Consider the following 15,249-nt stretch of genomic DNA (forward strand, 5'->3'; position numbering starts at 1 on the left):
ACGCTCACTGCTGCCGCTTTTCCTGTCCACATCCCAGATCACCAGTAACTAAATTCCTCATTTAGATTGTAGCTTGTCACTTTCTCCCTTTTTGTGCTTGCCTCTATGTTCATTTGTGCTGCCTCATCAGGCTATTAACAGCTGTAGAAGGCCGTACATTTTCGACCTTCAAGGAGGTTGGTTGATTCATATAAATTTCTTGTTTCTTATGTAGTATTTTCATCTTGGTGCAGGGATATTGTTTTTCCTCTCCTGATAAAACATTCAACATGCTTAATTTTTGTTGCCGGATCTCTCAACACTCTTCCAGCCAAAAGTACTCCACACGTGGGTGCTCTAGAATCTGAAATAGATCTGTTGTCACCTCACTGTGCAATCACTCACTCAATGTCTGCAACACCTCTCTCCAGTCACGAGCGTCACCTCTCCCCCTTAAAATATGAATGTAAAATGTATTATCCCCTTTCTCTTCTGTTCCTTCAAATTCCAATATTAGTAGTACAGAATAACTCCTCTCTTCTCTTCTGCACAGGTTTTCCTATCCGATTGGTGGCTTGCCAAGCCTTGCCTTCCACTCCAGGGCTTAGCGGTTGGTGGCATTGCTTATGGCCTGTAAGAATCAATCAATTAATCTTATTTCTTTATTTGATTCTTCTATGTTTGTTTTGAACTTATATTTCATTACACTACATTTCCCTTGTTCTTTTCTATTCTGTAGGAGAGAGAGAATGTTCTTATCGACAGTGATTGCAAAGAGGCACGAGGCGAATGTCTTGGAGACCGAAGACGGAGTCACTCTTCACTTAAATAGTTTCATTAACAGCTCCCGCTCATCTCAGAATGGCTTCCCGCGCAAGGTACTATGCCCATATTCATATTCCTATCTTATTCAGTTTTTTTATTACCATAGGTGAACTGAATCACTTCACTCGTGCAAATGCAACTTGTGCACCCCATCTTGCTCCAATAGCAACAACAAATTTGTCTAGTCTCATAATCTAGTGCACAAAACCAATGCTTTGACTATCAACCTTCCAAGATGGCACAAGCAGATATATAAAAAGAATCAAGAGAGCCTATTCTAAATTGTAATTGACAATCTGTTTATTAGTAGAAAACTCAAGAACACCGAAAGAAAGTACCAAACAGCAGAGTATTACTTAGAGTTGGTTCGAAATAGTTGGTTACTTTATGAAATTATTCCCAAATTCAAAATGTATATAAGATGCTCTACCTACCTCCATAGTCAATTGCTAGGATTAGAACTCTCCTAATTGACCAGATATCCAATGTCTTAATGTTAGTGTTTGCTGCTAAATCTCTTTAAACAGGTATGCAAAGACTTCTTGTTGGGATTTCCAGACGATTGGCAAAAGTACACTGCTCATAGTTTTGGAGCTAAATGTGTCAATGGGGATACTGGATTTCATGAGCCAAATGCTTGTTCACGCAAGAGGGCTATTGATGCTATCCCATTTTCCATTCATGATAGGAAAAGTCTAGGAGGCCAACAATTTTGTTAAATTCTGTCCAGCATATAACCAGCAAAGAAAAGTGAGTCATTAGATGAAATTTCACACCCATCTCACACCATTAAAACCATCATTGATGGCTATTTGAGGCTACAAATCACAAAGTTGCTGGCTGTTGGGTTTTTGGGCTCCCTTCCTATTTGGAGAAAAAGTCCAAATGCTAGTATCCAAACCCATGAATAGTTGAAGTGGCTGAGGTAAGTTAGGGTTGAGTGAGAGAGAGGTCATTTTTGCAAGAGAACACCAAACACTAGAGAGAAAAGAAGAGAGAAAGTTATTTTCGTACATACACAAAGCTGTCTCTGTAAATTGGTCACTTCCGATTCGTTAACCGTTGGATCGAGCTCAAATTTGGACAGAGTGTTCTACACATCTGGTTCTTTGATTTCACCGTTCGGATCTTCAATTTGACATCTGTAGCTAGAAATATTGGCCACGCACAGTAGCTCTGTTTTGTGGTATTTTCATCTTCTTGTTCTTGTTTTGAAAGCTTTGAAGCTTGGATTGTTTGGCTTGTTGTATGCACGTTTTGTGCAGTAATTTGTGACTCTCTTGTACCCTATTTTTCATTATAGTGAAGCTATATCCTGGTCTTGGTGACTCGTGGTTTTTACTTCTCTCATTGAGGAGGTTTTCCACGTTAAAAATCTTGGTGTGTTAGCTTGTTTCCAAATTTCTGGTTTATGTGATTTTTCGCTGCTATTGGGTATTATTGTGCTGGTGTTAATACTTGTTGTGAGTGGATATTGTTGCTCCTCTAATTCTTGCAAGTAGGGAATTGTGTGTTTTATTCCTATCACTGGCCCTCTAGCATTCCTCTGAATGATAATCGTTCGGCAGAGAGACATGATTTTTCCATTGTCCAATGATGTAATTCTGAAAGCAAAAACGAATATCTGCAATGAACCAGAGAATTCAATCGGCAATGTTTTGAAGCAATCCGTATCAAAAAATAGTGTGGAATGCAGCAATAGCAAGAAAATTGTGGAGGGTGAACGCGAGGACAATACTGTAAGTCGTAAATCGTCTCAGTCACTTGTTGACACAAAGGACGATTGTGAAAATGGAGTCTTAGTAGCTGCACCTGTAAGCCAAGTTGGAAATCCAAACAACAATCGATCTTTGACAGGTGTGTTTGACCGGAATCCATGTAAAGTTCATTCTGAGAAAAGCATGGTTGGATCTCCAGTTTCCACAACAAAAATCAGAGCAACACAATCATTGGGTGACTGCAAGGAGGAACATGTTAGTCAAACTAGAAAATATTCGAAAAAAAGTCTCATGTCACTCAAAGAAACCAGTACTTGTCCAGTTAGAAGATCTCCCAGGCTGTCAAAGGCAACGAAATGAGCAAGTAAAACCTGTAATGAGAAACAAGTTGTCATTCATTGTTGCGAAGAGAAATGGATTAATTGTTGTTTTGTCATTCTGCCTTTGCAATAGGTTTGATGGCCACGGTTAAGAATGAATTAATTCAAGTTATGTACATCATGGAGTGGCTTTCGGCCTAGTAACAAAATTCTTGATTTTTATCCCTGGATGGCCATTTTTTAACGTTAGTTTGTCAGTAATGTCAGCCAACAAAATAACCGTTAATTTTGTATTTAACAAAGTGCTTATATATATAATCTAAAATTGTGTAGGAATGTTTTGACAACTATTCAGGAAGTACATAAAAAAGGAACCAAAATTGATTAAATCCCCATTTTGGTTCTTGAAATTCACGTGATTATCCATTTTGATTCTCGAAATTTAAAATTATCTATATTGGTCCTCCAGATTCAAGTCCGAGCATCAATGTGGTCCCTCGACTCTTTCCGGCGATGACTAGACAAATGAAATGCTGAGATGACACCCTCCCTGCCACGCTGGATGATGAGTAAACGACGTCGTTTATCCTTGGCACCTAAACAAGTTAGAAATGTCGTCCCTTTGTATATTGTAAGGCCCACATCGGTTGGAGAGGGGAACGAAGCATGCCTTATAAGGGTGTGGATACCTCTCCCTAGCATGACGCGTTTTGACGAGTGAGTGTGGGGGGCTTCGGCTATCATCCCTATCGTCAAAGGCAAAACCGTGAGGCCTTGTGTGCCAAAGCGGATAATATCGTGCTAGCGGGTGGTCTGGGCCCTTACATATATGAAGGGAGAAAAAACGATAAAGACCCAAAATAAAGTATTCTTCTTCTTCTCTACTTCTACAATTCTTCATTTCTAACTTGTTTGGACGCTAAGGGTAAAAACATCGTTTACTCATCATCCAGCGTAGAGAGTGCTATATCAGCACTACGATTGTCTAGTCATCGTCGGAAAAAGTTGATGGACTATATTGGTATCTGGACTTGAATCTGGAGGACTAGTATAGATAATTTTGAATTTCGGAGACCAAATTGAATAATCGCGTAAATCTCAAGGACAAAAATGAATATTTAGTCGACCAAATTAGATCTCTAGTATTTTTTATGTTTTAAAGTGTCTTTTGTGATTGACAAAATAAGTTGCAAAAAAAATTTACTCAATTTAAAATTACTAAATTTTAAGAATAAAAATGTCAAATTTTTAATTATGTTTGAAAACAAAAACTTCAAAATTTAGTCTTTAAAATAGTTTTTGAAATATATATTTAACATCATAAGGTATTTTTGTTAGTGTCTTAAAAAATTGTTGGGGTTTTTATAGTTTACCTTAATAGTAGAGACCAAAATTAATTAGTATATATGCATTTAAAATTTATGCTGACAAATAAGCTCAGGCTTAGTTCGATAAAGATTTTAGTTTTTAAAAGTAATTTATAAAAGTTAATTTTTAAATGATAGTTTTTTAAAAGTGGTAATATTTATGTTTGATAAATTAAATTAAAAATAACTTTTAATAAATACAAGCAATAACAATTGTATTTAGTAAAATAGTTTTTAAAATTTAAAAATACTATAATAGATATAAATGTAAATATTAAATTTAAAAATTAATTAACATATAGAGTTATATTAGACTTTTAAATTTTGAAAAATACAAGCCAATTTTAAAAAATTCTATCTTAGGTGCTTTCAAAAGTATCCCAATTTTTTAAAAGTTACAAGCACAAGCAAATAGTCTTTTTGATTTACCAAACACAAAATAAAGACCTTAAATTTTTAAAAAATAGGGTAAAGTATGGTTTTGGTCCCAAAGGTTTTCTGCCAGAATCGAAACTGTCCCTCATCTAATTTTAGATTTAGAATCATCCTTAACGTTTCTTTTCGTATTAAAATCGTTCTTTTAAATAAAATTTTTAATTTAATTCCTAAACTATCCCTATTTTAATAAAAAAATAAAATTAAAAAAAAAAGCGTTTTGGGGGAAGGGGGCAAAGGAAACGCGTTGGGGGTGGGGGTGGGGGGAAAGAAAACGCGGGAGGAAGGGGAGGAGTCCATCACCATAGCCGCCGCCACCATCGCTGGTTCTGCTTGTGTGTAAATTTGTGTTGATTTGTTAATTTTCTGTTTCTCTGTGTTAAATTTGTGTTGATTTTCTCTGTTTCTTGGAGGTGGAGGTGGAGGTGGAGGTGGAGGTGGGGGGTGGGAAGAAGGGGAGACGGGGAGGGGGAGGGGACGGGGTGGGGTGGGGTGGGGAGGGGAGAAGGGAAGGCGAGGAGGGGGAGGGGGACGGCGGCGGCGTTGGTGATGGTGGTGGTGCTGGTGCTGGTGGTGCTGTTGGTGGAGGTTGTGGCGGTAGTGTTGGTGGTGGTGGTGGTGGTGGTGGTGGTGGTGGTGATGGTGGAGGAGGTAATTGTGTTGCTAGTGATGAGGGTATTTTTGTCCAAAAAAATAAAAAGGACGATTTTAATACGAAAAAAATGTTAAGGATGATTCTAAATTGAAAATTAGATGAGAGACAATTTCGATTCTGGCAGAAAACCTTTAGGACCAAAACCATACTTAACCCTAAAAAATACAAGCACCCCTTCAAAAAATTTTATCAAACCAAGCCTTACTTTTGTAATCTTGTTAGCAAACTTAAACTAATTTTAAATAAATTGAATCTGATTCTTATTTATGGACTACAAACGGTCGCGGAATTAGAAATTTTATTCGAGAGGTCAAGCAAAAACAAAATATAATTTATCAAATAATTATATTTTAAACTATTAGTCGCATTTTATTTTTTATAAAAGTTAAAAATTCAAAAGTATATTTTAAAGATTAAAAATTCTTGGGACCATTAATTTTTTATAATTTTAATCATTATTTGATTAGTACAAATATTAAATTTTTTTTAATAAATAAATTTTATTAATATATGTATATAAATTATATTAATTTATGTGTACAAATAAATATAAATACAAATTATATATTTTTTATGTATAAATTTCTATAAATACGGATATAAATTATTATTAGTTAAATGCTGCCTTAAAATGATAATGTTTACTAAACATATAACATTGTTCTTAAATATTTTGGTATTTTAAGATATGTTTGACATTAATATTTTATGGAACAAAAATCATAAATAATTATATCTGAAGTAAATTTTGAAACAATTCAATTTTCAATGTGATATTCTTCGGTAAATTATTTAATTAATAAATTTCTTAATAAAATTTTAAATATTGACATTGAAATAAATGAATTAGAATTTAGTTCATGATATGTTCGAAAATTGAGTCAATCATTTTTAATTTTGACGTGTTTTAATTCTAGCTTAATAAGAATATATTAACTTCTGAAAAATAATTATAGAAAGATTTAAATATAAAATTAAAGATAGCAGACACAAGGAATAAAAAATATATACATGTAAATAAAAATAAGGGTAAAGTATATTTTTTGTCTCTAAAATTTAGCAAAAGTTTTAAAAATATTCCTAAGTTTATTTTGTTTCAATTTTGTCCCAATAGTTTTCGATTTGCATCAAATATACCTTCGACGGCTAAATTTTCAACAAAATTTAAGACCAATATGACAATAATGCATGAAAATTATACTTAATTTACTTGTATTGGGGTTATTCTTATAAAATTGTTGTTGAATCGGTCTTAAATTTTTTGAAAAATTAGTCATCAGAAGTATATTTGATGCAAATCGAAAATTTTTGAGATAAAATTAAAACAAAATAAAATTTAGAAATATTTTTAAAATTTTTGTCAAATTTCAGGAACAAAATATACTTTATCCTAAATAATTGATCTTAGTCTTAGCTAAAATATTAAACTAATATTTTTTTTTTATTTGAACATTAAGTTCTTAGTTTATATTATTTTCAAATTATATACTACTCTTAAATAGACAAGAATTATTATACCAATTCATGTGAAATTCTATAATATATAATACATTAACAAAAGAATTTTATAACACACTACACAGTACAAACTAAAAAGCATACGCATATATGTTAATATATAATTAAACTAATATTACTAATAATTACTAAAAACATTTTAAAAATCCGCCTTAGGTCCTCTCTTAATTCCACCTCTGACAACAAATTATAGTATAATACAATGATTATAATATAATAAAAACTAATTTTATTGTTTATCTTTATATATATTAAAATATCTGTTTAAGTAGAGTTTTTTAATAAAGTATAAAAAAATAGAGTCAAATTTTTTATTTGATTTTGATAAATAAATTAATTTAAACTAGTAAATATAAAAATAATATATTAATTAGTAGTCAAAGAAAGCTTGACTCATAATTTTTATTTCACTAAAAATATTTTTTATACTCAAATAAAATTCTACAATCATTTATATAAGTTAAAAAAATTTTAAATATAAAGAATTAAAATAAATTTATAAATTTTTGTAATAATTTTTTAATATTATTAAATATTAATCAATGTTATAATTTATAATTCTATCTCAAAAATTCAAAATTGATAAAAATATGATATATAGGTTATTTGATTTAACATAAAATATATGGGGATAGAATAATGATAAGGCATTTTTTTTTTGCAAATAATTTAGTAATGATTAAATTTATTATTAATTAAAAGACAATGTTAATAAAAATTATTAGATAAAAAAATATAATAGAAAAAATAAATCTAAAAGCTTATAAAAATTATTATTTAAAAAAAAAACTGATGTAACAATAGAATAATAGATGAAAAATAGATTAGATGGGATACATTTCATATCAGATTATCAGTTCACCTCAATCACAACTATAGGATACAAAGAAGTGCAGAACACAACAAAAACACTTTTCTCAGCTGGACCTACCAATCATTATTTACACTTCAATGTATTTTAATTTTCTATTGGAGTTAATGCTCCAAATGGTCCCTAAAATTCTCAACTCGCATCAATTAAGTCCCTGACTGCAAAATGACCAAATGGATCCACCACTCTCAGAAACATGAATCCATGTTAGTCCAAAAGTCATTCGCCGTGTTAACAACATGCTGATGTGGACAGACAACGTTTAACTCAAATTAGTGTCTAAATTTTGTTTAAAAGTCTCAAATTAGTCCATTCTCAATTATAAAACTCTCACTCCCAAATCTTAATCTTCATCATTTGTTTTAATATGTTCTTCGTCTCCTCTTCTCTGCTGCTTGTCGTTTCTTCTCTGAAGCTCTCTTATTTGCTCTTCGTGTGAGAAATGATTAACACTCCCCTTCACTAGGCTGAAACCATACTTAAATGTGCCATCATGGTTTTTCCCTTACCAATGCTTGATGAAGAATGTGTTGCTACAAACTACAATGCAATCAAACAAAACTTAATAAGATCCAATCTTGAGAACATATGTTTGTAGGAAAAAAGAATTTCCTTTGTTTGCTCAAAAGATCTACTCTGCAATAATTTCAACTTCAAAAACTTAATTTGAAAATAAAAAATTAAATGTTATAGACAAGATCACTTCTAAATCTAAAAATAATAGAGTACATATCAACACAAAATATGATAATTAGTTGTTCAAAAAATATTTTCAGACGAAAAAAGTAATGTATTTCATTAACAATCTGCTGTTACAAATTCTTTCTGGATTCTGTGAGCCATTTAGCCTATTGAGTGGTCATGGATGTTCCAAAAATAAAAACAAAAGAAATGGGTTTAAAGAACATATGTTTGAGTGATTGTTATTGAAAAACACTTACAAGTTCCAAAGCATGAACATTCAGACAAAACAAGTATTTCATAACATATGAAAAATTGATTAAGTCACTATTAAGTAAATTAAGTCACTATTGATGCCTCAGGCAGATGTTTAGCGTATAATGGTGTGTTTTAAGTTTTAACTAGGGCTGGCAATTCATACCCTACTCGCGGGTACCCAACCCGGTCCAACCCGTTCGGGTAGGGTAGACTATCCGACCTGCGGTCCGGGTATACCTGCGGGTAGGGTAGGGTACGGGTTTAGGGTGTATCCTAAACTACCCTACCCGCACCTCATATATAACACATATTTTATAAAAATTAGGTATATAGTGAAGGAAGTGAGAGTTAAACCCACAACCTCTCTTATGTAATGACTTACAATAAGTGAACAACCACTAAACTAGTTAGTTAATTTAGTAATTTAAAGCATTAGTTTTTCATTTTTTATGTTATTAATATGTATAAAATTTGAAATGATTGAATTTTATATTTACTTTGAAAAAATTTGATATTTCTGCGAGTAGGGTAGAGTAAGGTAGGGTTTAAAACTTTAGGGTACGGGTAGGGTTAGGATTGAGAAATTCTCAACCCGCCGGTGGGGTAGGGTAGAGTTTTAATAAAATTTTCAACCCGCGGGTAGGATTAGGGTAGAGTCCAAACCCTACCCTACCCTACCCATTGCCAGCCCTAATTTTAACATCACAAGACTCAATATATAGGTAAAGGCGGAGGAAGTAGGAACTACCCAGGATGACAGCAACAAAGACAGATTTCTCGACAAAGCTGTGCCAAATCGTTGCGAACTCTTCGATCATAACAAGTAATGAAGCATCCTGATAGGCCAAGCAATACAAAAAACAAGAGGGCTCCTACATTCAAAAGGACCAAAAGGAAATAAACAACCAAACCAGCACGTAATGAGAACTAATAAATCAGCATTATTTTTATATAGGGGAAAAAAACATAAAGCCATCATCCCCAAAATAAACAAGAACGTTAATTCTTGGTATAAGCATTTGGATAACTACTGCACAACTTCATAATTATTTACCACATATGCAGTAAAAGCTTGGCTCACTATCAAAACCCCAAACAAGACGAAACCAGTACTGCTGGTAACCATCTATTAGATAAACCAAATATGCCAACGAAGCAATGACCTGCAGAAAAAGGAAATAGAGAGCCACAGACAGCCATGTAGAATCAGAACATCTGAGCAATTAACAAATTATTATAAATGGCATCAACATGGCTACGAAGATGGAAACAATTCACCTATAAGCTGAACTGCCAGAAATATAAACAAAATGTCTCTGGTGACAAAAAACCGAAAACTCAAGGTACGCCATTTCCTACGGCAGCATCATGAACACGCAAATGATAAGGTGCCTTGCAAGTGCAGTGAGCAAATGCAAACCCTTCCTGCAAGAATTGACCATTAAACTGAAGAATTTGTGTCTTATAGAACTAATCATCCCACGACACCACTTCATACTCCTCCAAACACTTCCACACCAAAACCACCTTACTACGTTTTTATTTTTAGAAAAAAAAAAAAAAAACTCTGAAGATAATTATCCCAACAGACAACAAAACCCTCAACAAAAAAAAATATACGGAGATAATTATCTTTATAAAGGGGATAACTAGAATACGAAAAAATGATTAAGTCACTATTAAACAAGTAAAACTATTACCTTTAGGGTTGGTTTTGTCTTTATTTGTGTTTGCTTCTTGCTTTGCGATTCTTTGTTACTGTGCACGAGGAGCTCGTCCTGCTGCAAAATTCTCAAATTGCGCTTGCCTGCAATTTCGATCAATACATAAAGGTACTCCAAAGTTTGTCTTAGTATTGTCAACTAATAAAAAGCCACAATAACAGAATTGAAATTCCCTTCTTCTTTTTCACGCTTCATTTTACCAATTACTCCCTTTATTCCTCTTTCCTTTTTTCTGCCACCATAATATTTTGGAACATCATTGGAGCAATTTATCTCAATATAAATTATACCAAGCATTCAAAATTGTACCAAAAAGAGTGAGAGTGAGAGATAACAAAAACCTAAACACTCACCTTTCACCTTCTGCACTGTGTGAATAAAGTGATGCTTGATGCAAAAATTGCTTCACTTAACACATGCACGGAGGTGCCAGGGAGGAACACGTGCGAAGCTAAAGCAACTGCGAGCTGAGGAAGATGAAGAGATGACACACAAGAGAAGAAAGTGATTTTTGGTAGGAAACAAACGTCTGTGGGTAAGGAAACGGCATCGTTTGGCTTGTTCCTTTAAATGGTGTCGTTTTCCAAATTGCCAGCTTTGCACTTAACAGCACACGTAAGCGACGTTAAGTGGATTTACCTTTCTAAAAGTGAGGGATCTATTTGATATTTTAAAAAGCCACAGACTTAATTGATGCGAATTAAGAATTTCAGCGACTATTTGACGCATTACCTCTTTTCTATTTAATGGACATAATGTTACTGAGAAAGAAAAAATTATTAGAATCTTTGACAAACATTATAGGTGTGTCGGTTGGAAATTGTGTCCAAGTCAAGCTTCGAACTTTTCATAGTTTCAAAGTTTCGTGTGATCTTCTGTTTGTGAACAACAACAGCAACAATGCAAGCATTACTTGCATGCTTTCCACATCCTCATGGAAACCCACTTCTCAAATTCAATTCACAATCACAAAGACTAAATTCTTTGCCCACTTTGATTTCCACTTCCAAGTTCTTCCCACCCCAACCTCAAATTTTTCTTTACCCTTCTAGTTTTGTTCTTAACACACCAAAATCACCCACAATTCGAGCCCCAAAACATGGTCAAGTTCGTTGTGGCATTTCGTCGAACGGGAACACTTCAAACGAGAAAAAAGGTGTTAAGGAGTGGTTTGAGGTATGTGGTGAGGCACTTTCAAATGCGTTTCCTTTGTGGGTGACTCTTGGGTGCGTGTTGGGGTTGGTGAGACCCAATTGCTTCAGTTGGGTCACTCCAAGATTGAACATTGTGGGACTCACCATAATTATGGTTGGTATGGGTATGACACTCACACTTGATGATCTTCGTGGTGCTCTTTCTATGAACAAAGAAGTACTGTCTGGTTTTGTGCTTCAATACTCGGTTAGTGTCTAACGCTCTCAGCCTTTTACAAATATGAAAAACAAATTCATTTCTTAGCTATTCTAAAAACAAAAATGTTATATGTACACAGAATATTAGTCGCCATTCACCAAGTCTGCCAATAAATATTATTTAACGTCATTTTTATTCTATATTTTGTATTTCACATGTATTTTATATAATTTATTTAATAGCTAATGTTTAGTCTATGTATAGTTGTTCTAAAAAAGAGGACAAATTAGTCCTCTTACATAAAGTCTATAAATATAAGAAAAAACAACTAATACACAAAAAATTAATTACCAAATCAATTATTTGTATAAAATATATATTGAGAATGAGTTAACTCATGTATTTATACACATTGCACATAACATTTTTTAAGGAAAAAAATTATATGTTTTTTATATTTTTATTTGATAATAGTTGTTGGCAAATTTCTGTAGAGGCAGTTTGCCCCTTTCAAATCAAATAATAATTTTGTGTTTTATGTCAGGAGGATGGTTTAGATCAATTCATCATTTTTTCTTAGGATGTTATTGAAAATAATAATTTTTTGTTGGACTATTTATTTAACTGTGAGGACATTTTAACTTTTTATTTTCAATGTAACCCCAACTTATTCTATACACAATGAAGCCTTTGACTTGTCCTTTAATTTAATCCCAATTGAAAAAAACTTGTTGCCTTGGGCATAGAATACAAATGCTTTGGTTAGTGCCTTAGTGGTGTCTGATATAATGCTGGAAATATTAGGATTTGGGTTGTGAAATTTGGATAAATCATAAACATTATGTTCTTGAATAATATTTACTTGCATCCTAAACCAATTCATATTTATGGGGGTATCCTTGTTTATGTGAATTGCTTTCAACTTTCAGGTGATGCCATTATCGGGATTCTTTGTAAGCAAACTCTTAAACCTTCCATCACATTATGCAGCAGGTTTAATATTAGTTGCCTGCTGTCCTGGTGGTAAGAATTTGAACCTAGTGTTCTATGATTTCTTTCAACGCTTCATCTATTTTAATCACTCTTTCGTTGGTTGCAGGCACGGCGAGTAACCTTGTTACTTATCTTGCACGGTACTTGGATTCTCAGAACTGTTATTTCCAAATAATACTCTTATTAAATGGATTTGTGGATATTTGTAATCTGATGGCCTATTTGTTTTGATAGCGGAAATGTTGCACTTTCGGTGATAATGACGGCTGCAAGCACTCTAACAGCTGTGGTTAGTATGTTGTAAATTTTTTAGTGCTATCTTATTCTTGGTTTTTCTGTTTTAATAATCTGATCTTGATGAGTAAAAAAGCAATACCTTTTCCCATGGGAAAGCATTACAGTCAATTACAAATGGTGCCATGTATTTCTCAATTTCAATATCATATTGTTTGATTTAAAAACAAATCTGGGTTTAACTGCAAATGGCTGGCTAACACAAGTAAATATGCGAGGGTCAGACAAAATGAGCTATTACAGTAAGTTTGATAGATGAATTTAATTTGTACAATCAAATATGAAGGTTATTTCATGAAGATTTTAAGCTAATCCTTAGAATATCAGATTTGTTGATGAACTAAGATTGCTTTCGCAGCAAGAAAGCATGAAACTGAAGAGTAGCAGAGTTTCGAAAGGGAGAAGAAAAGAGTATTTGAAAAGATTATATGAATAGAAAAAACTAGTTTTACACTCTCTACCTATTACATTATATACTAGCAGCCCCTTAGCCACTGACCACTAGCAAAACAGAAGCTATAAAATATCTCTAACTTTCACTTTTGACTAGTTTTTTTTCCTTTAAGTCCTTAACCTATACATAGACCACTGTTGATGTTGAGTTTCCTAATGTGTAGACCTTTGATCAAAGTGATAGATAAAAAGGAGCAAAGAAAGTATTATATGAAACTAATTTGTGATATGAAAAAAACTATAATTAGATTGGTGCAGGATGATTAAATTGAATGAAATATCAAGCATGGACAATTATGTTGTGTTACACTTTATCAAACTTCTCAAGAACTGCCATTAATCAATTATATGGAAATAAATAAGTTGTTATTATAATGATTTTGCTAAAACTTTCACACACAAACTGATTGAAAAGTGAAAATAAACATTATTGCAGGTCATGACTCCTTTATTGACAGCTAAACTTGCGGGCAAGTATGTAGCTGTGGATGGATCTGGTTTATTGATTTCAACATTGCAAGTAAGCTTTCTTCTTAACCACCATCTCTATTTCTAATTTCGTTTGATGTTTTCTTTGACATCCCTACCGTTCACTCTGAACAGGTTGTGCTGCTTCCTGTATTGGCCGGCGCATTGCTGAACCAATATTTCCAACCTCTTGTTAAATTAGTCTCTCGGCTGATGCCACCCATGGCAGTAGCAACTGTGGCAATCTTATGTGGAAATGCAATCGCGCAAAGTTCTTCAGCAATCCTTATGTCTGGTGGACAAGTAATTTTAGCATCCTCCCTTCTTCACGCTTCCGGATTTTTCTTCGGATATATACTTGCAAGAATGCTTGGGCTAGATGTGACAACATCGCGAACCATATCTATTGAGGTTGGCATGCAGGTAAGTTGTTGCCATTTAAAAAGTGAAGCTCTTGTTTTTAATTATTGGCTCAAATTCCACATTATCAATTTACCAGCTTCAACTCCATATTGCAGAACTCTGTTCTTGGAATTGTTCTGGCTACTCAGCACTTTGGGGATCCCTTAACTGTGGTACCCTGCGCCATTTCGAGTGTGTGTCACAATATCTTTGGTAGCATTCTTGCCGGAATTTGGCGACACTCTGCGCCTGCCGAGAAAAAGGATTGAAACTTGTAGAAAGTCCTTTGCATGTAATTATGATTGTCAAATGGTTTAGTTTGTAAATGTTTCAAGCCAAGCGACAATGTACAACCTTAAATCTTCTTCAATGACTCATAAATCAAAATAAATTTGGCATTTATGTATCGTAAAGTATTATAGAGTCATATGTAATTGTTCTTTCTTCATTACTCTATAGTACTGGTCATCTCCAAGGCATTACTTACCCTATAAATTTATTGACTAAAACATAACAGCATAGATATCTACATTACTGCAATGTGAAACATAGCTTAGGGTGCATCGTTAGAGCTAGTAGGAAATTTGTGTTTAAGGTTGATAATCTTAGGTAGATGAACATGAATGCAATAGTAAATTATGTTGATCTATCCCTCATCATAATGCATGGTTGTGAAGTCTTTGTGGCAAACGACTTCTGGAAGTTTGGTCAAACATTTTTAGAATACGCAGATATATAATGTTTTAGCTTGTTTTTCATTAACAAACCATTCTTTAGGGTTATGATGTTAAGTGTACATAGCCCTTAAGCACTTAAGTTGCCCTTATATATGCAGTTGAGCACATTTTCTTCTTTTCTTTTTTTTTTTTCAAAGTCAAATAATTCCATTCATGAAATGAAACAAACATATAGATATCCATATATAGAACAAGTAA

At 33.2% G+C, this 15,249-nt stretch overlaps 2 protein-coding genes and 1 pseudogene across 4 annotated transcripts; 2 read left to right on the forward strand and 1 right to left on the reverse strand.

Annotated features, from left to right (window-relative positions):
• Positions 1–255: 255 nt before the first annotated feature.
• LOC107614256 (uncharacterized) lies at positions 256–2,980 on the forward strand. Its single transcript, XM_088497183.1, has 5 exons — positions 256–441; positions 533–612; positions 719–857; positions 1,332–1,506; positions 2,377–2,980. Exons 1-5 carry the CDS (start codon positions 388–390, stop codon positions 2,880–2,882), a joined length of 954 nt encoding a protein of 317 aa, XP_088353309.1. The 5' UTR covers positions 256–387; the 3' UTR covers positions 2,883–2,980.
• A 4,675-nt stretch (positions 2,981–7,655) lies between these two features.
• LOC107613398 (uncharacterized) lies at positions 7,656–11,202 on the reverse strand (annotated as a pseudogene). Its single transcript, XR_015895672.1, has 6 exons — positions 11,149–11,202; positions 10,328–10,489; positions 9,911–10,052; positions 9,682–9,791; positions 9,329–9,499; positions 7,656–8,770 (listed from the first exon to the last, which is right to left on the reverse strand). The product of XR_015895672.1 is annotated as an uncharacterized LOC107613398 (transcript).
• Positions 10,485–14,727, forward strand: LOC107613397 (putative sodium/metabolite cotransporter BASS1, chloroplastic). Of its 2 annotated transcripts, none has more exons than XM_016315367.3 (7): positions 10,485–11,752; positions 12,634–12,727; positions 12,804–12,837; positions 12,932–12,986; positions 13,881–13,964; positions 14,048–14,335; positions 14,431–14,727. In XM_016315367.3, the coding sequence occupies exons 1-7, from the start codon at positions 11,252–11,254 to the stop codon at positions 14,581–14,583; spliced, it is 1,209 nt and encodes a 402-aa protein (XP_016170853.1). In that variant the 5' UTR covers positions 10,485–11,251; the 3' UTR covers positions 14,584–14,727. The 2 variants fall into 2 exon arrangements, with proteins under 2 accessions (XP_016170853.1, XP_088353034.1); XM_088496908.1 differs by having other exon boundaries at positions 11,104–11,752; positions 14,412–14,727.
• Positions 14,728–15,249: the final 522 nt, after the last annotated feature.

This window comes from Arachis ipaensis, chromosome B8 (assembly GCF_059453495.1).
Source record: "Arachis ipaensis isolate K30076 ecotype BB chromosome B8, ASM5945349v1, whole genome shotgun sequence".
NCBI classification, from domain to species: domain Eukaryota; kingdom Viridiplantae; phylum Streptophyta; class Magnoliopsida; order Fabales; family Fabaceae; genus Arachis; species Arachis ipaensis.